The 25996-nt window shown below is 45.3% G+C and overlaps 1 protein-coding gene across 1 annotated transcript in view; it reads right to left on the bottom strand.

The window, feature by feature from the left end:
- The window catches only part of KIF13A (kinesin family member 13A), a 183814-nt gene that overhangs the window by 102657 nt on the left and 55161 nt on the right, over positions 1-25996 (bottom strand). Inside the window, 1 exon segment of the mRNA XM_079147086.1 lies at positions 12961-12973. Within this exon segment, the coding sequence (XP_079003212.1) occupies positions 12961-12973 (13 nt within the window).

Below are 25996 nucleotides of genomic sequence, written 5' to 3' on the forward strand. Positions count from 1 at the left end.
GTTCTCCAGTCCTTCTTACTGTCTGACAGTCATTGCATCATTGTTTTCAACAAAATTCCACCCCCACCTTCTCAGAATCCCACTGCTTCCGCTCAGCTCTCCCGGAAGACTCCTGCCAGCGTTTAATCCTCTGCAGCTTGCTGTACATCTGCTCCACCTTCGGCCGCCTCTTAACAACGTGAGCCTTGCATTTCTGTGAACCACTGAACATCTAGTAAAATTACAAAGCTGCATTTAATAAGCCAGGTGTCGAGTGACACACACTCTGTGGTACCCGAGCCCCGGCACTTGCAAGCAGGACACGCCAGGGTCAAACTCCACTCTCTCCAAGCGCTACCTCTGATGGCGTTTCAGCAAAATTCAATTTATAGTTTAAAGATATGGAAGCAGTTTCTTCTACGTTTCCTAGAGAAGCAGAAGGCATCGGCATTCCAAGGAATGGCACCTATCATGGTTTTTCTGATCCCTGAAAACCAACCTCGAAGTCACTTGCAATGGCACCCGCTCTGTGTCCTTCCAAGAATCCTTTCTAGCTGTGGGCTTTCCTGTGCTTTCCACCTGCAAAATGCTTCCTCTAGGAAGCAAGCTACGAACACCCACTGGCCACCTTCCTCTGTTTTAGGTTTTAGAGGGAACTCAGAGATGTTGTTAGGAATGTTTTCTGTCCTCTGGTTGCTTACAATCTAGCTAGGAAGACACAACAGCAAATCACTATTCCTGAAACTTGCACATGTTGTTTTGAAAGTCATTTCAACACCTCCCACATCTCCTTCTGAGGCACAATGTGGTTCATCCAATACTCAGGTCGACACAGCTTCATTTTATGTGAAGAAACACTTTATAATACATACATCAGATTGCTACAGTGAGCCCAAACCCACCCTAGGTCAACTGCTCTCTTATTAAACTTTCAATGTCATCTCAAATGTCACTCCCTTATGAGAACTTTATCAAGGATACTACCGCTTATTACTCTGAATTCCATACCTGCCTGACAAGATTTCGTGTGTACATAAACATGTGTGGATATACACTCATGGACATAAGATTCCCTTTGTTCTGCTAGGTTATTAGTTCTTAGAGGACAATGTCTTGGTTTTCCTAATCTTTCGTTATTATGCCAAACGAAAGTACTCTGAGAATTTACAACTTAGAGGAACTTGCTGATGAGTTACCTCTGAATTAATCTTGTGAAACTGTATTTGCATAAATAATCACTGCTTCAAGTAACAGCCCAGAGCAGTGAGCGCGAATCCTCAGGTGCCTGGCCAGACTCGGGGAGGCCATTTCTGCTATAGCAATGACAAGACTGGGGGCCCTGTAGATAGCATTTGTGTTCACGGGAACCTCACTGCTTTCCCCAAAAGGCAGGAACAAGCCCTCCATTCATCTGTACGTGTGTCGCTGGTCAGTCACCTGCACCGGGCCCCACCACTGACCACGGAGTCCTCCAGGTGTACTGAGCACAGTGAGAAGCTGAAGGAGAAAATAAGAAAGTGGAGAACTGTAAAGGAGCCCTCCTTCTGCGATCCCCTTCTTCTACCCACCTCGCCTCCCTGTCCAGCGAGATGCACCTCATTCCTACCAAATGTCACCTCCTCCGGCACCTCCTTGACTCTTGCTGTCCAGAATCTCCCCTTCTTTGTGCTATCGTGGCCAACGGCTGCACCACCCAACACACAATTTTCTACCCAAGTAAGTGCACGCACTACATTAAGAGAGGGTTACGGGAACGTAAGCAAAATGCGTAATACAATCCTGGGCACGTAAGGCAGCTCAGTGTGTGCCCGCACTGCTACCAGCACTAACACTGTCCACCCGTGGGCTCCTCTCCAAGATGCCACCCGCAGGTGCTCCTTAGGCACCACCACCCTAAGTGCTGCATATGCTCACCCAGCTGGGAGGTTTCCTGAGCCAGGGACTGTGCGGCACACAGTGGACAGGTGCTCAGTATTTGCTGGGTTATAGAGAGAAAAGTGAAATGGCAAAGAAAAAGAAGAGTTGCTACAGATTGTTTGGTTCTGTGTGAAAAATATCAATGCAACACACGCTACTTCCTAGTTTCCGAACCCAAAATCCAAGGGGCTTCCTCTGGGGGATGCGTCTGCCCTGAGGCCTCGCCCTGCTCTGTGAAGAAGCATCTCTCTCCTCTACGCTGCCTCCATCCACCCTCTGAACAAGGGGCACCCTGTTCCCAGCCGCAGGCCCAGCTGCCTCTTACTGCTTGTTCCGCCGCTCTCTACTGGGAAAGCTCTGGCGCAGATCTCTCTCTGCAAACCCTCCTTTCTCCAGTTGTAGGAATACTGGTGAGTCTATGTCCTGTTTTGTGGTCACTTCCCAACTGTTGATGTGCAAGACCACACTAACATGAAAGACCACGTTTCAAATTTGTTCCAAAGTCACCACACCACGTTAGGAGGATTGAATCATACCAAAAGACAATGAGAGCACTATGTTTCATTTCCTGTCGAAATTTTCCTTTTAATGCCATGTTTCATTGTCTCATTCTCATCTCTTTTTTCTAACTTCAGAAATGTGAAGACTCACCTCACAATAGAGAGTTACACTTCACTCACCTGGAGAAGCCCAACTGAAATCACCTGGGAGGCCCAGCACTGCAAGGCCGCCCATCACGGGTCTCTCTGTCCCGCTGCTGTGGATGAATGTCACTCAGCCTGCAGGGACTCTGGCCTGTGTTTGAGCATGTCTGACAAGGGCCGCAAAGGAGTTCCAGGGCCGTCACCCTTCCTACTAGTTGGCTCCACCGACAGACCTACCTTCCTGTTGGTATAGCTGTCCAGGAACTGCTGTCTTTCTGCGATGTGATTAGTCCTTTCCTTCATATGTGTCTGTATCTACATGCCAAACAATGTCTTAGGTTACAGAGTCAACACTGCCTGACTCGGAAGATGGCAGAGCACTGCAGAAATTCAAAGCGAGCCAGCAGCATCTGTCGCACATCCATGAGAAATAAGACATTGTCCTGAACTTGGGGAATTCACACCCGCAGTAGGAGGCAACTGTGCTGCGTGAGTTACTACTCTGGCGTGTGGTTCAAAGTCCTCAAAGTGTGGAGAGAAGTCCTTTCAAAGAACCCATCCATCCATGCTTGCCCTCATTTAAAGAATAAATTTACCAGCACTGAGTTGAAGCACTGACTCAATTTCAACTCTTTCAAATACCATATGCCTTCAACCTTTAATCCTTTTTTTTTTTTTTTTTTTTTTTTTGCGGTGCTGGGGATTGAACCCTGGACCTTGTGCATGCAAGGCAAGCACTCTACCCACTGAGCATCTCCCCAGCCCTGCCTCTCTTAGCTGAGAGATGTCGCAAATGTACAATCTGGGGCATTTCTCATTCTTTTGTGCCCCGATTACTTCTGAAAAATCTAGCCACTCAAAGAACTTTGCCAACAGCACAGTCAAAAGGTAATGTGGATATTTTCAAACACAGAATATACCTTCTTCAACAAATAGCCAAAACGTAAGCTGCAAGTGTCTGCAAAAGTACTATCTCATCCTACCCACCATCTTTGACAAATGGTTACTGATGCTCAATACAAAAGAAAAAAGAATAAAACTCAGTCACCCTGACATCACCTACCATGAGTGATATCTGCGTCTAGTTCAGGACATGCAGTTGAGACCTCCCTTCATGGGTCCATCGCCCCTGCAGGACCAGGTCCAGCACACCCAGCTAGAGAGGAGGAAGCTGGGCTGACCCAAGGCCCCAGGTCCCCGGAGCCTATAGGAGGCAGCTCAGGGGCTGCAAACATTCACTTTCAGTCAGCTCACATCAAAAGGGGCTGTCAGAGAGGTCACTCTGCTGGGGATGATTCCAGGACTCTCCCAGGTCCAGGAGGTTTTTGCTGTTCTGAACAGGGAGATGGATCAAGGCTGAGAGACAAGGGAGCTGGAAATCTCTTCCTTTGGGACCCATAATCTGTGAGCTGCATCTAGAAGCATTCATAGGCATAAAGCTATGAGGAAGATATCTGGCTCCGAACAAAGTCAGGCAGAAGGAAAGCAGAAGAGAGGTAGAGTCCGGAGAAATATCAAAGTTAGAAACAGTATATACAGTGCTGTGTTTCTGAGTATTTTTGTATTTAAAAAATAATGAAACTTTGGGATATTTTTGGAAATGTGATTTAGGACAAAGTATAGAAGATTACATTACTGTTCCAAATGATTTGCTGCCATCCTGTAGAGGATTACCTGCCCCACCTATTGCCACGTGACTTGCAGTACCTAGAGTAGGTAGGGGGGAATATAATTCCTGACCCTATTAATAAGCGGTTTGGCTGTATGACTTGCTTTGGCCAATGAGCCACAAAGTGATGACTGGCAGTCTGAGCAATGGCTTTACCTTCAGCTACCACCTGGTGTCCCCTGCCTTGCCCCTCCCCCATCACAGTATTAGCAAGTCCTGGATACCGGTTGTTCTTCAGATTGGAGCCCAGACTAAAGTTACATGGTGCAGTCACAGCTGATCCCAGATGACATATGACATCAGAGAATAAACCTTTGTTGTCTCAAGTCACTGAATGCTTAAGGTTGTTCCTGATGCATTGCCTGGCATAAGCTGGCTAACACAAAGCAGCTACTGTAAGGTGACCCCAGAATGCTGTCTACCCTGTTTCCATTCACCAATTTATTCTGCACCCTGCAGCTAGGTGAATTTCTTGCATGCATACTTATGATCATGTAACTTTTCTACACAAAACTCCTAAATGATCTTCATAGCCCACCAGCAGAAGGTCTAGCTCCAAAATCCTCCATAAGGTACCTACTCTCTCAGCTTTTAATATGACTATTCCTTTCACGTGCCCCATACACCAAGCAGAGTGCACGATGCATTACTTACTGACGCATCAATTACTGAGGTTGTCTCTGTTCCTTACTACATCCTGATTCCTATCCTAAATTCAGACCTTGGAAACCTCGCCTGCACTTATAAGGCCTCCTGAAACTCCTCTGTGAATCCTTTCTTCCTCTGAAGTCACAGAGGACTGAAGTTGTACCCAGGGATGACAACTGTAATCTGCCTTCTGCTCCTTAGAATACAATGTGTGATCATCCTCACTGCATTGAGTTCTAGCGAGCAGAAACTTCTAGTCGAACTGCCTCTCAAGCCCCAGGAACTCCACGACACCTCTCACAAGAAGTTCTTGTTTAATGTTTGCCGAGTCAATGAATCTTGAAGGGATCAGTAAAAATGATGCCGAGGGAAACACAGATTGGGAAGGTCATACTACCATGGAATGCACGTGGCTGTGAGACTCCTGGGCAGAGACAGAGCGGCAGGAGCCAACAGGACGACCCAGGGCCACAGTGCGTCGGGAGGAAGGTCAGATGCTGATGAGACGCGTGAGCTCGGCCCTGGGCTGGCTCTCTGCAGCTGGACAATGGGAAGATGATGCCAGCCACATATGTCAATCAAAACGTCCCCATATACATGTTGGAAGTTAAAGGAGACAAAATAATTTTAATAACATTTTACATCCAAAATATTTATCGAAAGTGCTCTTTCTCCCCTGTAGGAAGCTTTAGGAATCCTGTGTGTGCTTTACACTCACGACACATCTCAATTCTCAGCAGCCACTACCGCACGCCCCAAAGCCACATGCTACACGGATGCATACTGAATGGTGCACGTCCAGGATCTGTTTCCTGGGAGACCGGAAGCTTTGTTGTCAGAAATTCAAGCAGCAAATCAGAAGAGGCAACAGAAAGTGAGGGCAGTCACGACTGAGTCCAGACTGAATCCACCACCTCCGCTGGCAGAGCCCGGCCAGTCTTCCCTTGCTCTCTGAGCAAGCTTTGTAAAGCCAGGTGTTTGGTTCCATGGGTATGTCTCCTTAAAGGATACGGCCTTTAAGAAATAACAGTTTATTTTGCTATGTTGCCAATTTCTTCAGCTCTCTGTTCTGTCAACGAAGTAGACACATAAAAGCAGGATCAAACACCTCCAGGTGAGTAGGTCCTAACCTCACTTCCAGATCAAAGAAAGAAGAAAACATCCCTGGGCGTGGGAGCATGCTGTAGTCCTGGTGATGGGGAGGCTGAGGCAGGAGGATCACGAGCTGAAGGCCAGACAGGGCAACTAACAAGACCCGGTCTCAAAATAAAAAATAAAAAGGACTAGAGGTGCAGCTGAATGGTAAAGGGTCTTGGGTTCAATCCCCAGTATGGGGGGGGGGGGTGTGAATTGAATTCACAAGATTGAATTATTCAAATAAATCATAACTGAACTAGAAGATATTAAATATAATAATCATGAGTTTAAAATGATTAAATTGAGTAAAAAATGATTCTAAACAAAATAATCTTGCAGATGTTTACGTTTCCCTCAAACTCCTCCTCCTCACCCCCTAACTTACCCTATACGCCCTCTGTGCCACTCTTGCCAAAACCCAAAGCTGATCCAAAGGTGGCTAAGCTAACAAGCTATTTCCCGCTATCTCTGTGGGCCTCTGGGACAGGACCTTGGATCACAACTGCAGTCAGGAGGAGCAGGAAAGACACACCTACATCAGCGCTGACAATTATGTGACAAAGGTTCTTATTGTCTTTAACCACAGAAGAGGAAGGGAGCAGGCTTCTCCACGTTTGCTGCTGCTGCTTAAGGGAAGCAGAGCTTGTTCCCTCAAATGCTGCAGGACACGCAGCTGGTCAGGGTGTCAAGAGGCCCGCACCCTGCCTCTCTGAAAGACGTTTCCCCACACAGGGGCACAACGTTACAAAACGGAACACTTATCAAAGAGAAATATCCAAGGACATGCAAACACCATCTATACCAGCACACATCTGGATACGTTTCCCTTTTTGTCTTGGCATGCATATCACCCCAGCCATATAAAATTTTTAAAATCTAATTTTTAAAAGCCAGCCAGAAGAATGCATTCATCTTCTACTTGCCCTAAGACAACACTTACGGAAAAAAATCTCAGGAACCAAAGAATCCTGATTTGGAGAGAAGCGAAAGGATGGTCAACCACGGCGGCAGCAGCAGCATTTTATTTTTTGGTACTGGGGATTGAACCCAGGGGTGCTTAACCACTGAGCCACATCCCCACTCTTTTTGAATTTTTTATTTGGGACCAGGGTCTCACTAAGTTGCTGAGGCCGGCTTTGAACCCGCCATCCTCCTGCCGCAGCCCTCCGGAGCTGCTGGGATTGCAGGTGTGCGCCCCCACGCCCTGCCAGCAACACCACTCTCCCTCCTCTCACCCCTGCCACGGCGGGATGAGTCCAAACCGCTTGCACATCTTCTAGTTCACTTCTTTCTTCCTTGACAAAACTTCCCCTTCCTCCTAATTAGCACTTAGAACGATTCTTGGTTAACTGTGCCAAATCCTTACCCACCACAGCCGAAGGGCACATCACCGCAGGGTGATTGTTTCTATTTGCCATCATCGCATGATTAGACACGATTTCAACAACTGTTTAAACGAATTGTGCGAGTATTCCTTGGAAAACCATAGAAGATCTGGACAGTAGTGAGATCTGCTCCTTCCAGGTCAGGCCAGGGTGATATACACTGACAGGATCATCAGGGCACAAGCAAGTCAGGCAGCTGGGTGCTCTGGAGGATGGATGCAGCCCAGTGAGCTTTCTCCAGCTCGGTCTCTGGCAAAGTGGCTCTGTCCTTTGCTGAGGAAACTAATAACTTTGCTGGACTTGAACCTTCTTTCTACTAAGCTGGTGGGTGTCCTTCTGCTCCAGGTGGCCAACTTACCTCCTTTTTTCCTTCCTTCCTTTCTTTCTTCTGTCATTTGTTCAACAATCATTGAGCAGCTCGCACGTGCTGTGAGTACTAATGTTGGTGACCCACTGGTCTTTTTAATGAATGATTAGTTCTGTCTTATCAGAATGCCATACAGATGGACTCATACAGAGCACGGTCTTTTCGGACTGGCTTCCTTCACTTAGCAACATGCATTTAAGGTCCTTTTATGTGTTCACAGATGGAGAGCTCATTTTCTTTTATCACTGAGTAATATTCCATCGCATGGTTTACTCATTCACCTGCTGAAGGACAGTTTGGCTACTTCCAGGTTGTAAAAAATAAGAGTGAAGCTGTCGTGTGGGATTTTGAAAACACATGTCGCATCTCATTTGGGTAAATAACTCAAGTGATGCTGGGCTGTATGATAAGAATATGGCTAGCTTTGTAAGGAACTTACGAAGGTTGTCACTTTCACCAGACAGCATTTCTGATGCTCCATATTCTAGCTTTGATGCTGTTGGACTATTGGATTTAAATCATTTTATTAGGCATGTAGTGACATCTCATTGCTTTATGTGTAATTCTCTAAATGATGTTGAATATACAATGTGTTTATGTGCCATCTGTATGTCTTCTTTGGTGAGATGTCTATTCAGATCTTTTTAAAATCAAGTTTGTTTTTTTTTTATTGCTGAGTTCTAAAAGTTCTTTGTATATTTCAGAGATACGTCCTTTATCAGGTGTGTTTTACAAATATTCTCTAGTTTGTAGCTTGTCATTTTGTTCTCTTAACATCTTCGGCAGAAGAATTTTTTCTTTCAATTAAGTTCCACTTACCAGTTCTGCCCCTGTGGGTCATGCTTTTGGCACTGTGTCTAAATGATATCTCCAGACCCACAGTCACCTAGATCTTCTCTTGTTATCTTCTAGAAGTGTCACAGATTTTGCATTTTATATTCAGATCTATGATCCATTTTGAGTTAAATTTGTGAGGAATGCAAGGTTTGTGTTTACTTCTTTTTATGTGGATGTCTAGCTGTTCCAACACCATTTGTTTTAATATTTTCTGCCAACTTACCTTCCAGTTATTTAATTCTCTCTTCAGCTGGATCTACTCTGCTGCTAAAACCTAATACTAAGTTCTTAAATTTGGTTTTGCTTTTTTTCAGACTGAGAATTTCTATTGGGTTGTTTTCCAGATTTTTTTTTTTAACTTCCAGTTCTCTTGAACATTCTTCAATCTAATGTTTTATCTACTTAGATAATATATTTATTTTAAAGTTTGTGTCTAGTCATGTGAACACCTGAAGCATTTGTGGGTCTATTTTTACTTTTCATTTTTTCTGCTAGTTCTTGTTTATGCCACATTATTTTGTCATACATCTTCTTTACCTTTGGTTATGTGCTGGATATTGTCCTCTGTCTTTTCTTTCTTTCTTTCTCTTTTTTTTTGGTCCCGGGGAATGAACCCAGGGTCTCACACATGCCATGCAAAAGCTCTAGCAACTGAGCAAAACCCTCAGCCCCAGACATTGTACTTTTAAAAATGTTCGTGGAATCCTTAAAAATTTGGGATTATATTTGCTTCTGCCAGGTACTTATGGGCACCTGCATCCTGGTAGTAAAGAATTACTAGATAAAGTTCTAAAGGGAAGTGAAAATTTAGATGAACTTTGATCCAATTTTAGAGCTTGAGATTTCCTGGATCACACAAATAACCTAACCGCCACAGCAATCCACCTGAGGGCTGATTTACTTTTGTTTCACCTTCATAACCCACGTCTGAATCTCAATCCATGTTGCAACCCAAAGAACAAGGAGATTACCAAGGACTCCACCTCTGGCAGGACATGGCCTCTAACACTTCTGTCCCCCTGGGTCCCACTAACTGTTGGCAACACTGCTGTGGCTAGAAATTTTTTATTCCTTTGAAAGGCACATCCCAAAATACCATGTTCACCTAAATTTTTGCTTCCTTTTTAGAACTTCATCTAGTAATTCTTCACGAAATTTAGAAAATCTCCAGTGCCACATTAAGCGCAGGTTTTTAAAATAATTTTTCCACTTGCAACAGTCCTTGGTGGGAGAGGTAACACTGATTACCTAACCTGCCATTGCTTTTTTCTTTTATTATTATTATTATTATTATTATTATTATTATTATTATTATTATTATTATTATTTCTTTTGTACTGAGAATTAAACCCAGGGGTGTTTACCCATTGAGACACATCTCCATCCCTTTTATTTTTATTTTGAGATGGGGTCTTGCTAAGTTGTTCAGGGCCTCGATAAGTTGCTGAGGTTGGTCTCAAGCTTGAGGTCCTCCTGCTTCGACCTCCCAAACTGCTGGGATTACCTGAGCATACCTGACTCCTAATTTGTCATTTCTGACTACAAAAGTCAGATTAGGAACTTTCATCCTGTGAATTTCACACATATTTTGGCTCTGTGGTTTTTAATACAATTGATATTGTATTATCTTTGGCATGTATTCCCTAGTTCCTCCCCGACTGATACAATTGATTCTGTATCATCCTTGGCATGTATTCCCTAGCACCCCCCCCATTCATGCAATTGATTTGTATTATCCTTGGCATGTATTCCAGCATCCCCCTGCCCCCATTAGAAGAATAGGACTGGGTCTGAGCTGCACAGCAGTTGTCTCTGCCTGGAAAGACTATTTGTTAAATCAAATCATCCTGTCTGTTCTGATGTTTCTGATGATTCATGCCAAAATCACATTGTTTTAAATAAATAAAAACACTTTTTTGAGTTGGGGGTCTCTGTGGTGTAGCCCAGGCTGGCCCCAAAGTCTGGGTTCAGGTGATGCTCTGGCCTGCAGCCTTCTCAGGCGTGCACCCCCACCACCAGCTAAAATTCCACTCTTACATAAGCATCGTTAAAGGATCTTTGCTTTTCCTGTTTGTTTGCAGAATCCTGTGTCATTTTCTTAAATCATTTATTTATTTATTTTTGCAGACTGAATTTTTTTGCTTCATAGTACACAAATGGGGTACATCTTTTCATTTCCATGGTTGTGCACAATGTAGCTTCACACCATTCATGTAATCATACATGTACATAGGGTGAGGATTCTGTCTCATTCCACCATCTCTCATACCCCCCTCCCTCTCTCATTTCCCTCTACATAATCTAAAGTTCCTCTATTCTTCTCTTACCCCCACCCCCTCACCCCCATTATATATCATCATCCACTTATCAGGGAAAATATTTGGCCTTTGGTTTTTTGGGATTGACTTATTTTACTTAGCATGATATTCTCTAATTCCATACATTTATCTGCAAATGCCATAATATCATTCTTCTTTATGGCTGAATAATATACTCCTGAATAATAAACTCCTCAGTTTATACCCAAAGGACTTAAAATTAGCATACTACAGTAACACAGTCACATCAATGTTTATAGCACCTCAATTCACAATCGCTAGATTGTGGAACCAACCTCGATGCCCTTCAACAGATGAATGGGTAAAGAAACTGTCATTTTAAATGTTATTCTGTTATACCATGTTTGAATTCAAAATGATCTTTATTCTTTCCAGATGTGCCTTATAGTGCATGTGTATCATATGTACTTTATATATATATATATTTGTATAGATATTAAATATTTAAAAGCTAAATTAACATAACAACTGAACATTAATTTCATCTTGAAAACTTTGTAACACTTTTTAGGAACTCTCAACACTTGGCAAAATGGAGGTCACCAACCACAGGTTACAAAGTTACCAGTACACTTCTGTGTGTGAAGCAAGAGTGATTTTGCAAAAACATTTTTGTGCCTCTTTTCAATTGCAGTGCTTTCCTTCACTGAAAGCAGCCATAGGTGAAATTGTTCCGTATTTCACTGCCTTTTTCCCCCCGCTGTGGGGAAAGATGTTAATATATCACGAGCCCCATGGTATGTTCTACAACTTCTGGAAACCTATAGTTAGCGAAGGAAGGCTACTGAAGGGACAGGCACCTCTCAGCAGCAGAGATATTTTCTAGGTTGCAAATTTTAAGGATAATATTCCTATCAACTCAAGGGAGGATTTGTATTGATCCCCAGACGTGGCTGGCATGGCTGCCATGATGCACGCTCCTATGACTACATATATCTCTCTTTCTTAAAGCATCGCGTAGCATTTGTCCAAGGCATGCCTTATGAGGTGGAGTTGAAACTCTTAGTGCAAAAGATAATACTCCTAAAGTTGCCTTCGGTAAGTACAAAGCATGAAACAGCATTTTAGTGGATTTCCATCATCCAAGAGCTAAACTGGCTTGTCCTTCAAAACCCCAAGGGGAAAGTAGGCCTTGCCTGTCTGGGTCCCACTGCCCTCACCCAGCACCCTGAGACTCCGACCACTCAGTATGTGCTAGAATAGCCTGTCCTAATCTCGTCTCAGGAACTGTGGCCCTCATCAGCATCGTTGGCTGGGGGCTGGTCACACGGTTTATTTTTGGTGCTAAGTGTCCTGATATGCAACAGAATGCTACCAGGCAACAAAAGCAACCTTCAGTCACACAGAGGCTGGTCCCTCTGAGATGTTAGCTATTCTTAGCAGGGCACAGAAAAAGAAAGGCTGCCCCATCAACACCACAGTGAACACGCTCTCAATTCTGAGACGCTGTTTCTGTCCTTCTGCTTCTGGGGCCCCCCTCACTCACTCACCCTGCAAACTGGCAAGTGCTGTTCCATCTTGCTGACCCTCCCACCATCATCAACAAAACCGAACCTGAGAGACCTGCAGATGACCAGGGCGCTCCTGCTGAGAAGGAAACCAAGTGGGAAAGAGCTCTATAGAGAGGCATCCTAGCCCAATGCTGTTATCAACACGAATTGTCTGTTCATGGCTTTAGTTTTAAATTAGAATGCAATTTTTTCTTGCTAAGAGGGACAGATGTATATGTGGATTTGTTGTTGTTGTTGTTGTTGTTGTTGTTTGTTTTGCTAATGAGGATTGAACTCAGGGGCACTTATCCACTGAGCCACATCCGCACCCCTTTTTGTATTTTATTGAGAGGATTTAAGTAGTGTATTTAAGTTGCTGAGGTTGGCCTCGAACTTGAGATCCTCCTGCCTCTGCCTCCTGAGCTGCTAGGATTACAGGCGTGCACCGCCACTCTAGGCTGTTATACGTGGGTCAGTGCTATGAATTAAAGACCCTACATTTCTGCACACCAAGCTAGTACACATGCCCAATTCCACGTCAGAGCTACCTTGGGAGGTTTCCTTAATGAGGAAAGAAAAATTTCAGACGGCAGAGATACCGAGGGTGGTCAACACCGCAGCCACATCAGAGGGAAACAATGAAAGAGAAAAAACATAAGGTAAATTCAGCACCATGGTCACAGGATCTGCAAAATACTCTACTTTCCCAAGGCTCAGAGGCCAATCCAAACACATCCCTGCCTGAAGGAAGGAACTCTCTTATTTGCTCACAGACATAGCATAGGCAGTCAGATTGTCATTTGGTCACTTTTTTTTTTTTTTTTTTTTTTTTTTTGGTGACTGGGGACAAACTCAGGGGCACTTAACCACTAAACCATATCCCCAGTCCTTTTTTGTATTTTATTTAGAGATAGTGTTTTGCTGAGTTGCTGAAGCTGGCTTTGAACTCACAATCCCCCTGCCTCAGCCTCCTGAGCCACTGGGATTACAGGCATGCACCACGGTGCCCAGCTTGGAAACGTTTTAATGATTCTAAGAAATGACAATGGAAGAACACTGCATATTGTCAAACACTTAAATCAGTTTTCACATTTAACAGTTTTCTTAAAATTGGCATTGATATACATGAATATTTCCTTCGACAAACAAACTCTATTATATGTTAAGAGTATTTTTCATTTTGAAAGCATGGTTCTAAATGATAATTTTCACCCATTTCAACCCTGAATAGAAATTTAAAAGTCAGTTATATTCTTTTACCATCAACAAGCACACATATACTTTGTATAATGATCATTCTTCCCTGTTGATAATTCACCTGGAGAAAACTCTGAAGAGAACCAAGTTTTCAAAGTCACCAAATAATAGGTTGTCATGCTGGGTAAGTATTTTCCTGTGTACTAAATCACAGGAACTGGCTTTAGATTTCTAAGGTATGGGCTCCGATGACAGTTCTTGGCCTTCCTGATGTCATTCTTGGTCAACCTGTGATTATTACCAGTTCATAAACTAAAATGTTTATGAACAAGCAAAGGGGAATATTCCCCAGAGCTTTACTCCTTCCTTACAGAGACAGCATCACAGGGACACAAAAATAAATTTCCCAGGGCAGAAGGCATGGAATGGAAAGGTTCCGGCAAAACCAACATGGCGCCGCTCCCCATGACTGGACTGGACAATTCCCACAGAGCTCAGTAGCAGGGGAAAATGCCCACTGATCCCACAGTCAGGTGGATACTCTCCACCTCTGAATGCAGAGAAATTCATAAAAATCCTATTGTGACAAAGCTGAAAAACCATTTTCTTGGAATTCTATGAGTCAGTTAAAAGGAAATGATTCTTTGTGCCTTTCATCATTATCTTGGGCAGGCACAATGGGAATGCAATTTTTGTCTTCAGGTTTTCTGTCTAGAATAACTGGTATCAGGCAAGTCTCAACATATTTGTGTGTCTAGCCATTAAAACAAGATAAATATTTATAGATGTTATAGTAAAAAATGCATGAGTGTTTTTAATTCTAAAAAGGTCATGAATTTTCATTCTCTACACAAGGTTTGAGGTTTGTGCCAAGAAAATTTCCTTAAGTGGAATACCACTCTGGAAGGCATCTGCTCAGAGCAGGTTGAACAATGATGAAAACTTTATGCACTACACATTTTTGCCCGTGATGGGGATTGAACCCAGGGCCTTGTGCATGTGAGGCAAGTACTCTACCACTGAGCTAGATTCCAGCCTCTGCACTGTATTTTTGACTAACCCTTTTCTCACTTTGCTTGCTTTATCCAACAAAGGAAGGAAAAGTCACTTGGGTTACAATAAGGCAATCCCCTGAAGCAGCATGCACCAAGTCAGTAGGATACAGTCTTCCCTGGGTATCCATGGGGGGTTCATACAAAATCCACAGATGCTCAATGACTTTCATATAACCTATGTGCACCCTGTATAATTAAAATCATCTCTAGTTTTCCCAATATAATGTAAATGCTATGTAAATTTTCAAAAAGCACACTTTTTTCCCTGAATATTTTTGATCTGTTGGTGATTGAATCTAAGAATGCAGAACTCACAGATGTGGAGGGCTAATTGTCTAGTTTCCTTTGAAGTTCTGATGAATCATATAATCCAACGGAGGTGGGACAGACTACCTAGAATCCCAGGGAGCTCTCCAGAGGTACCATGTGTGCCCTTCACACGAGAACCATACAGTACTTGCCACCAGCAGCCAGGAGTCAGGACTGGTTTGTAGCCAATACCAGCACATTGATCTCATTATCTGCCAATAAAAAATTATCCTTTCTTCGACATTCTAATAGGCTTTTTTTCATTCTTCTTAGAAAACTTAATCCCATTTCAGCCTTTTAAGCACTTTAAAAGGGTACTTCTTCCACACAGAAAGCACATGGGGAATAACAATGTAATTCTGCAATGGTGTTTGTGTATGAAGGCCCACTTTTGACGAATGAACAGAGACTGGGTGGCAGGGAAAAAGGAGGCCACGAAGCTTCTCTGCTTCTCCCCACATGCGCTCATCCTTTCACTATTTTGTTTAGAACAAGGAGTCTCTCTGAAGAAGACAGAGCTGCTGGTGGTATCACAACTGTACATTATTAACCAGCCTACCTTTCTTAAGGTGTCAATCAGGTGATGGGCGCTGACATCACCCTAAGGCAGAACCACAGTCCACTGCCCAAATCCCTGGAGGTTGTATGCCAATCTTGGATAGTTGTGAAAAAACAATCTTCCAATGTGAGTAATATTGACAGTATGATCAAATACAGTATGCTTGTCTTTCAAAGAAACTCACGGGATGTTACAAAGCAAAAATAAAAGGTTTCACATATATATGTAGATGAACTATAAAAACAACCTAACAGGAGGTCTTTAGGCGGGGAGAAGGCACCAGTGCTCTGGGCTTCCACATTAAGAAAATGAACCAAGTCCAGACAACAGAAAGAGGCTAACTGAGCATTAGTTATTTTACCAGGAACATTCCAACCAGGACAGTTCAAATAAGGCCATTGCTCCAACTTGAACCAACCAAGTAATTGCTCTGCTCTGCTTCATGTCCACCCTATAAAAGCTTTCCCCTCGTGTTCCTTTGGTGGAGCCCATGCCACTTCCCCTTGGATCTGCAGGATTCATGAAGCGTTATCTGCATAAACAACTCTTTAAACTTTAATGTGCCAAGTTCATCTCTTAACAGTATGGAAAAGGATGGGATGCGGATGAAATCGTATAAACACCCGTGAGATTCTATGCCATCATATTAAATGTAGAAGTGACTTGTTAAGTCCGTGACAGACCACACAGACGATGCTGGCCTCATAAGATAACGCTGCCTAGTAACACCATAGTGGTCTAATTTGTGTAAGTACACTTTATGGTGGTCAAACAAAAATGAACTAACAACACATCCCTCAGCACTTAGAATCTCTCAGAAGGCGTGTTCTGTGTGTGGTTTCAATGTTGCGGCCCTGTGCTGACTGTCACCGTCAAAGCCCAGTCCCTATGCTGAGAAATCTGTGTGGTCTTTTTTTTTCTGTTACAGAAGGAGGCAATGGGCTCTGCTACCTAACTAATCCAGTGAAGGAAGAAGAACTCCCTTTCAAAAAGACCTCGCCGACCCCAGGCATAGGCTTGGGTTGCCGACTCCCGTAGGAAGAGGGCATTTCATTGCCCACTCGCTGAAAGAGCATTTACCGCCTGCACCTTCTTCCGCCGCCTGCTCTTATTCATCCTCCCAAGAGGCCTCGCTTTTAAAATGCAAATGGTCTGGAGTGGTTGTAGATTTTTCTGTGTATGCCAAGAACTAAACTAAAAACAATTTGATATTTTCGAAGCCAGCAAGGTAATCTGTTGGCAGGTCTCAGGACTTGGAGAGAAAGCCACGGGGCGCAGCTCTACACGGACTGTGGCCCTCCTTCTGCAGACGTGAAGCTCCTCCCTCCCAGGGCTGAAGCTCCTCCCTCCAGGGCTGAAAGCTCCTCCCTCCCAGGGCTGAAGCTCCTCCCTCCCAGGGCTGAAGCTCCTCCCTCCCAGGACTGAAGCTCCCTCCTTCCCAGGGGCTGACAGCTCCTCCCTCCCAGGACAAGCAGGTGATCCTCTCCACGCCATGGTATACCACGCAGCTCCAACGTGCACACCCCCAACCTCTTCTGCCTCCCGGCTCTGCCTGACCCCTTGGCTGGACCAGTTCAAGACTCAGCTCTGTCAATTCCTCAGCACTGGCGAGCCCACCTGATCCTCACTGCCTCTAATACCCCAGGATTCCTCAGCTCCACAGAAGGGCTCCGCACCCCTTGCTGGCACGCACAGCTGGGGAGCCTTGGGGAACTTTGAATTCAAGTCTTCTGAATCTTTAAAATTTAAACCCCTTGAAAACGAGGCCCTGCCACGTTGCTTTCATCACCCGTCTCCCGTCTCACCCTCTCAGCACAAGAACTCAGAAATAATTTTTTACCTTCGAGAATTAAACATAATCCAGATGTGGAATTTACTTAGATCACGGTCCCACAACTTTGGGGCAAGGATGCCTTCACTTAGCAGTTAAGACTTCAGAGGGGCTACGGTGTGGTGCAGGGTTCGATCATGTGCTTAGCATGCAGGACCAAAAAAAAAAAAAAAAAAAATCTTCTGAAAACACAGACTACTTCTCATGGTTTATTTAAAAATGGTATTCCTCTAGAACAGCATTTCATTCAGAGTGAAAGTTCTATGGGATGTTAACAAACGTCAACTAAAAAACGTCTGAGGTCAATTACACTGGGAAATACACTAGCCCAATACAGGTTATTTTACAGCAGCGCCTTTCAAGCTCACAAATGTCGCTGATTTCATTGAGTCACTGTAGAGTTCCAACAGCAGCATTTCCAGATGTACTTGACCACCTAATTCTTTGAGAGGAATATCTTGGAGCATATTTTGAGAAACGCGTCTCATTGATTTCAATGGAAAACAACCAAAAAGGCTTTCATGAATGCAATGAGATTTCAAGTCTCTGTCAAAAACATTTCTGCCGTAAAGATGTGTCAACTTTGCAAGAGAAACAATAAAATTCTGAAATAAAGCAATTAACAGCAGTGTTACAATCCTCACCAGGGATTTTCTATTCAGTTCAAGTTTTATAAATCAAACTCATTATTTTAAAACTCTGCTGATTGTATAATAGCTTGTAAACATAATACAATAAAATTCAATTTAAAAAATCATGTATTTCCTTTCTGCACTGGCATACAATCTGTCTGCCACCTAGTAAGACTCAAGTTTTTCTTGTTCTTTCTTCCTCTCCTCTGACCCTTTAGTACTAGGGATTGAATACAAATGCACACTACCTCTGAGCAGTATCTCCAGGATTTATTTTATTTTGAGACGGGGGTCTTACTAAGTAGCTGAGGGTGGCCTCAAACTCGCAATACTCCTGCCTCAGCCTCCTGAGTAGCTAGGGAGTACAGGTTGTGCACCAATGCGCCGAAGCTAGACTGCAAGTTCAATGATACAATATTATACCACTCCATTTGCTAAACAGTGAAACCCACGAGGTGACACATCCATTGGAACTGACCAGAGCTCTCGTGGTGTGTGGTCCAAACGCGTCACACAGTTTTCATACAATAACTCTTATGAAAGGATTAGCCCATCAGCAAGTTACCAACACTCCTGACCTCAGGCTTCTCCCCACTGTGACAAGTAACTATAAACATGCTTCTAGTAAAAATAGTGTTAGCTAATCAAAAAAAAAAAAAAAAAAAATTAAATGTCCTCTGAACTTAAAGTCTAGATACAAAAAGTTCTTTGTCATTGAGGTTTCATCATTTGATAAAGTGACAGGAGAATATCAGTAACAAACTTCCCCTTCTGGGTTCTACCTCTAGTCTGGGAAAGATCCTGGCAAGGGCACCAGTGGCCCGATCTGCTGGGCAAGCAGCCTGAAAACCCAGGATGCAGACAGGACAGGTGCACTTGGAACTTGGAGCTGGCGGAAGTCCGGGCCTGCACCTCTCCGGTTCTCAGCTGAGCCGTCTCCAGCACACAGCAGACACTCAGCGAAGTCCACCCAGTAAGCCAACGGGCACGCTGAATCCTTACCTAGGATGCTGCCTTGCTGACTTTTACCTTGTATATCTTGTATAGTTTCTTTTTTTCCCATCTCTGAATTCACGTTTGATTGTTAAATATCCGACCGTAAGTCAAAAGATGGCTGGGAGAGAGGATCACATGAAAATGATCACCTCCCCAGGAATGGTCTGGAAGCACTGAGGACAGTTACTTGTTTCTCAGGCCTTTCTCCCCATCCAGGCGCCAACCTTAACGGACAGTCACCAAAGGCAGATATGAGTGTGCAAACGAGGATCCGAGGATCGCTGAAACCCTAATTCCCACAATATCCCCTTTCAGCATAACTTCTGCATGGCTTTAGGCTTCCTTAGGCTTTTCTCCCCATCTCACCTTATAGCTTCAGAATAATCCAAGACCGACTGACCTTTTACTAAAAGGTCACTCTGAACTCACAATAGCAAGGACAGGCAGAAGCAGGAGCCAGAGGGAGGGGGTCCCAGGGCGGATTTCTGGAACATCCTACAAATTTTCCAAACCACAGACCTGGAGAAGGAGCCAGAGGCCTTCCTTCTCGGTAAGTTGACTTTCTCATAATCCTGCACGGGCACTTCAGACACTCCCCGCTCTCATAGCGAGGTAGCAGCATAACTGGAGCCTGTTCTGCAAAGTGCAAAACACCAAGGCTGCCTTGTTTTTAAAACACTCCATCCCTGCTCTCCCAGCTGGAGAAGAGCGAGATTGAGAAGCAACGTTAATATTCCAAGGCAGGTGAGGTCAGGGTGCTGCCTGTGCCTGTCTGAGTCTCCATCACACACGTTTTCACCTCACAGGGAGGGATGGTGGGCCCAGCTGCGCCTGGGGAGAAGGGTGTATGTCAGGCATGAAGGAGGAGGGGTGTGTGGGGCAGGAGGGGCAGGAGGTACTGAGGCAGGATCCAGGGAGTCCTGGCTGACAAGCCAGTGACTGCCATCTCCTGCAGCTGGAGGCGGGGCCGCAGGGCTGGGATTGATGGGCACAAAACTAGAAAGACAGAAGGGTGAGGAAAGCAGTTCAGCCTGGGACACACCTGGCCCGCCCTCCTGGAAGCAGTCTGAGCATCGCTGCTGGACCACAGCTGTTTTCAGCCAGAGCTCTTCCAGGCACTGACCACTCGCTTGCTTCCTTTTACAGGTACAATGTCATCATGCTCTCTTCCCCCAACGTCTACTAAAGTGTCAGTCCCTGACTGGTTGGAATAAAAGAAAAAAAAAAAATCTACCACTGATTTTTCCAGAAGCACTGAGTTCAAGGACACTTTCTAGTCTATGAAATGTTCAGGCCAGAAGTTGGGCATCAAATACCTGTGACCAAATGTTAAAAAAAATTCAATGATTTTATTTGTAATTGCTTTTAAAAACTACAATATTTGTAATGATCCTTGCTTGTCACTAATTGAGTAACATTTTCTCTTCTGAAAGTTTTTAATATTGCTGCCCATAAGCTGAGGAAAAGTACATCTGAATAAAATTTTATTTCCTTGTAATTAACTGGCTAATAAAAAAATTACAATAAAATACAAACCTTGAAATAGATACTTATGACTACACCATCATAACCACTGGTTTAACATAGGATGTTCCTGCGGTCTCTATTTTCAAAATCGAAAAGGGTGCACAAAGTCAATGAAGTGTCACAAATCACACAAGGTCATTCTATGTAATCACTATCCATCATAACCACTTTTCTGCCTTTTTCCTAAATACTTTCAAGCAGCCCTGCATTGTTCCTCCTGACTAACAACACAGCCGACCACAGCCGTGGGTCACGGGTCCCTCAGGTGCATAGGCAGGGAAGGCCCTGCGGAGCTTCCTGCAGGCCACTTCTTGGCTCCTGCTCCTGATGGCCGTGGCTGCAGTTCCCTGTCCAGCGAGCCGTGAGCGCTCACACCAGGTGACCAGAACAAAATCATACCGAGGACCATGGCTCTGGGGCAGTTTTCTTGTCGGGTCTTCAAAAGGATCATGCGGTGAATCTTTCCAAAGGCTACAGCAGGGACCCCCAAGTCCAGATTTAAAAATCCATAATGCGGCACCTCTGTAGGTCACTCTCAGGACACAGTGTCCCCAGGCTCCACTACTGCTGGAGACCTGACTCCAGTCCATGTGCCTAGGCTACCTTGTTCCAACTATTCAGTTTCAGTTTTATTTCTTAGATTAATTTGCCATTTATGTGAAATCTTGGATCTAACAGTATAAATGCTATTGCATAACCACAGTGCAGAACTGTGCGAAGATGATACATTAGACTTTTCTGCACTCGTCAGAACCTGACCTCCTGCTCTATGGGACAGCTTCTTCAAAGCACTCATAGTTGCTGGACAGCCTTAGGTCCTGGCTGACACCCATGAACGACCTTCAAACGCCCCTCTAGCACTGAGGTCACACAGAGGGACACAGAAGTCAGACTGCTCGCTTCCATGCTTGCCTCACTCCCTGGATGATGCGGTGTGACCCTGGACAGGGCATGGAGCTGGCGGGAGGGTTGAGTTGACACGTGGGAACGTTTATAGAAGTGAGGGGAAGACGCGCCATGCGAGAACCTCCCTCCCTGGTCGGCCGCCTACTTCACCTACAAGCTCCTCCTCTCCATGGGCCAGAAACACCTGCTGCTGCTGAGGCCAGATGCCTGTGGACTTAGAGAGCTGTGGGCCCGGAGGCCCCTGACTCAGCAGCCCACTTACTCTGTGCAGTACAGATGCCGACCTGAGCAGAACCACCTAGTTTTAAGGTCACGGTGAGTCAATCGCCAAGGCAGGGAACTGTCTCTCATCAATGACATTTTAGGAGGTGTGATGGCATGCCTTCCCCACCCCCAGGGAGCCGCCAAGGAGTCCACCACCGCCAAGTCTGTGAACCAAGTCATGCTAGTGACAAGCACTTCTGGCAACACGACTCTCTAGGTTGGGAGGTATAAGATGGCAAAATAGAAACCATTTAAATCGAACCTAGATATACCGAAAAGCAGTGTGGGAAGGTGCTGTGGTTTAAATGCGAAGTGTCCTGCAAAAGCTCAGGTGAGACAATGCAGGAAAGACTGAGGAGAAACAATGGGGTTGTTATGAGACCTTCACCCAATCAGCCCATCAATCCACCTGAATGGATTAGCTGGGTGGTGACTGAAGGCAGGTGGGGTGTGGCTGGAGAAGGTGGGTCACTGGGGTGTGCCTTTGGGGTTTCTGTGTTGCCCCTGGGGAATGGGTCTCTCTCTCTCTCTCTCTGCTTCCTGGTGGCCATGTCCTGAGCCACTTTCCTCCACCACACTCTTCCACCATGGTATTCTGCCTCACCTTAGGTCCAGAGGAATGGAGCAGGCCATCTATGGACTGAGGCTTCGGAATCCAAGAACCCCAAATAAGCTTTTCCTCCTCTAAAATTGTTCTCGTCAGATCTTTTGGTCACAGCAACACAGAGCTGACTAAAACAGAGGGACCCACAGATCCATCTGAAATTACACTCAACCACATTGCAAATAAATAAATAAATAAGAATGGGTAGGAACAGAGGGGCTACATCCTTGTGGGTGTGATCTTCCTAAGACACCAGCCGCCATGCAGAGCAAACCACGAGGCAAGTGTGAAGCATTGCTCAAAGGAGGTTTGAAATCTACCAAATTATTCTATGTCCATGTATAAATCTACCACAATGTATCCTACACACACGTGTGTGTGTGTATATATATGTGTATATATATAATTATAGTAGATATTCATATATTATTGTATATATAATGCGCTAATTAAAGTAATAATAATAATATTAGAACAGAGATCAATAGAGCAAAGGCATGGGGAGAGAGGAGGAGAGGGAGAGGAAGGCACTGGGGAGGGAGACTGCTCACACTGTTGTGTGCATGTGCAAATACAGCAAAATGAACCCCACTGTTGTAATTATAATACACCAATAAAAATGAATTTAAAAAAGAAATCAGCAAAACACAAAAGGTTGCAAATTTTTCTTCCTGGCATGCTGCAAACCCCATAAGCCACAGCCAGGTCCAAATCATTTTTTATTACTTCTATACCACTTACAGGCATTTTATTTACAAGTGCAATTTACGTGGTTAGATGCAAACAAATCTTTTCCCATTAGGCAAACTCACAATGCCAACCCAATGAACACCATTATGACGGAATTCTTCAGGATTCTATGGTTCCCTAAAAGGCATATAGGAAACCCTTTATCTGAATAAAGATGCAAGATATTTAGAGTTTCACATCAGGAAAACCAAAGTAAATTGGCAGGTAAAGAAAATCCTTGAGTCTGAATGAACCTAAAGTATGAAGGAGGCATTAAGCTCAGCAGCGTCTCCTCCTAACCCAGGCCGGAGCATCATCCAAACCTAGGCAGCAGCAGGGCCACATGGGCAACTCAGCTCTCCCCTGCAAAAGGCATCAGGAGGAAGACTCTGTCAAGGGCTCTGAATTTATCATCTCAATTAGAACAAGCCACCACTGCTATTCCAATACTAGTCTGGATCAGATCAACCTCAAATAAAAAAAGGTTTAAAAATAAATAAATAATAATAAAAAATAATAAATGAATAAAGAAAGATCCATTTGGGAAAAAAGAAAAAAAGGTTCCACAGGTAGACACTGAACCCATAACCTCGTGGGGCCGATGGCAGGATCAGCCATGCTGTCCCCGAGTCCACAGGAGGCTGTCTCTATGGTCTGACCTACTCTTGTATCTCTGAGGAGGAGGGACTGAGGAGGAGACTGAGGCTGCCGAGCACATTCTGTAAGTCACTCCTGGCTCCTGCCACTCGTCTTGCCCATCAGTGCTCACCCCCAGGGGTAGAAATGATGGCCGCATTGCTCCGGGAAGGAAACTGCCCTTAAGACTAAGCGAATAGCAAAGCCAGGAAGAAACCTAGCCCGGGGTCTTCTGAGCTGTTCCCTTAGCCCCAGAGCTCACCTTGCAATCAGTGATCTATGGAAACAAGTTTCCTCCGTTCCCAGGTTTAAAGCCCTGCAACAACCTTGTCACACTCAGAGCAGCAACCAAGTTCCTGACTGTGTCCACGGGTCATGGCAAATGCTGTTCCCCTTGCCACCTGCTTCCACCCAGGTAAGCAGGCCTCTCATGTGCTGTTTGCTGCTGGAGGGCCCCACCCCAGCCCGCTGGCTCTTCCCAGAACCTGGCCCCATGGCTCCTGACCACTGCTGGCAATCTTCCCTGTAGCACCCTGCGGCTGAGTCTCTCTCTTGCCCACTGCACAGCGAGGCCCGGGGCTCCTCCTCTCTGCCCTCTACCCCACACCGGCACCCAGGGAGCATCCGGCCTTGTGAGAGGCCTGCATCTCCCTGGCTGTGAGTGCCCCCCAGGCAGAGGCTCGCACACTGGCCCTGGGTTCTCTCCTCCTGGGTCTGGCTCAGGGTTTGGTGTGCAGGAGAGAATAAATGTTTACTGGATAATAAACGGGTGCATATAAAGAATCCTGGAACTGCATACCAAAGAACACAGGCAGTCCACAGGGCCACTTTATGACAAGCCGCACTTGAAGGGCAGCCTATTTTTATATAAATAATGATGTCCATTTATTTTACCACTACTGAGAAGCGATTGCTTTGTTCACCCACCAATCTGAGAGTCTTTTTAACAAGGATGGGCTCACCAGCTTGCTCACTGGGTCACTAGACAGCTCTTAAAGAAGCAGGAACCAAAGCCGGGAAGCTGGTTCTCAATGCTGGACCTCGGTGCGCATGTGTGCCAGATGACTGCGTGGTCCTGTCTGGGGCTGCATGCCTGCAGCGGAGAGGCAGCCCCAGAAGAAGCACCTGCAGCCAGGGCCTCTGCACGGGAGGCTCCCTCTGCCTGGCCCACCTTCCCCAGCTGCCCCTCTCCCCTGCTCTGGCCTCCTCCTGGTCGGTCGCTCAGTCTCATGTCCCCCTGCTTTATTTTCTTCGCAGCAATCTTTCAGTGTTCTAAGCCACCTTTGTTTGCCCATTCCTCTCTTCATTTGCCTAACTATAGATCTTCTCCGCTGGACCTAAGTCACAGGTCTCCGGAAGAGAAGCCTTGTCCGCTTGTCCCTGTTCCATTCCCAGTGCTGAAAACACCAGCAGACACTGAAGTTGCTGAAAGCCACCTGCTACCTGAAGGGATGGTGCCCTTGGCTCACACCACCACTCATCAGTGACATCTGGGACAACATGCCATTTCCCCGTGGTCGCTGCTCCTTGGGGTTTCTTTGAAGACCAACCAAACACACGTGCAGCATCGTGTTTGTACAGAATGCTCTATCAGTGAGAAAGCCCACACACACGGAGGGACAGGAGGGCTCCCCGACGCCTCCAGCAGCCTTCAGCGCCTGGCAGCCCTCTCAGGAGAGGGTCCTGGTGTGCAGAAACAAGGCTGCTGGACAGCGTCCAAAGTTAGGCCCGTGACTCACATTCAGTTTCCAATTTCCACATTTTCAGAGGGCGCACACAGGTTTCAGGAGCCACTCAGAGGAGTAATGGCTCCCTTTCCAAAGACCTTAACCCTCCTGTACCTGGAAGTCAGAAAGCCTCTGAGAAGTCCTGCAGCCCAGGTGGGCCATGGCCCCACTGCGGGTGCACTGAGCAGCTGCTCTGCTGCCCCGACTTGACCTGCCCCATCTCTATAGTACACACAGCATGCAGGGCAGCAAGGCAGGGGCGGGTGGGGGGCGGAGGGTGCCTCCCCAGGCCCACGCTGTGACAGCAGAGGCAGCCATCGCACCTGAGCTCCAGCAGCCTCAGCTGGAACGGTTAAGGACCATGGTTGGAAGGACCAAGATTCAGTTATCTAGAAAATCAACTTAAAATATTTTGGGGGTGGGGGTGGGGCCTATGTACCTGGTAGAGAGAAAAAAAAATATTTTGCCATAGGAATCATTTAGATAAAGACACTTGACAGTTTTCAACTGCTCAGGAATGGGTTTCTCTGGTTTATGTTTCAGTATTTAGTTGGAAAAGATGTAATTATATGTAGATTCTCCTTCAGGCTCAATCTATTACAGGTTCAAGGT

This window comes from Sciurus vulgaris (genome assembly GCF_902686455.1).
Source record: "Sciurus vulgaris genome assembly, chromosome: 7".
NCBI lineage: Eukaryota > Metazoa > Chordata > Mammalia > Rodentia > Sciuridae > Sciurus > Sciurus vulgaris.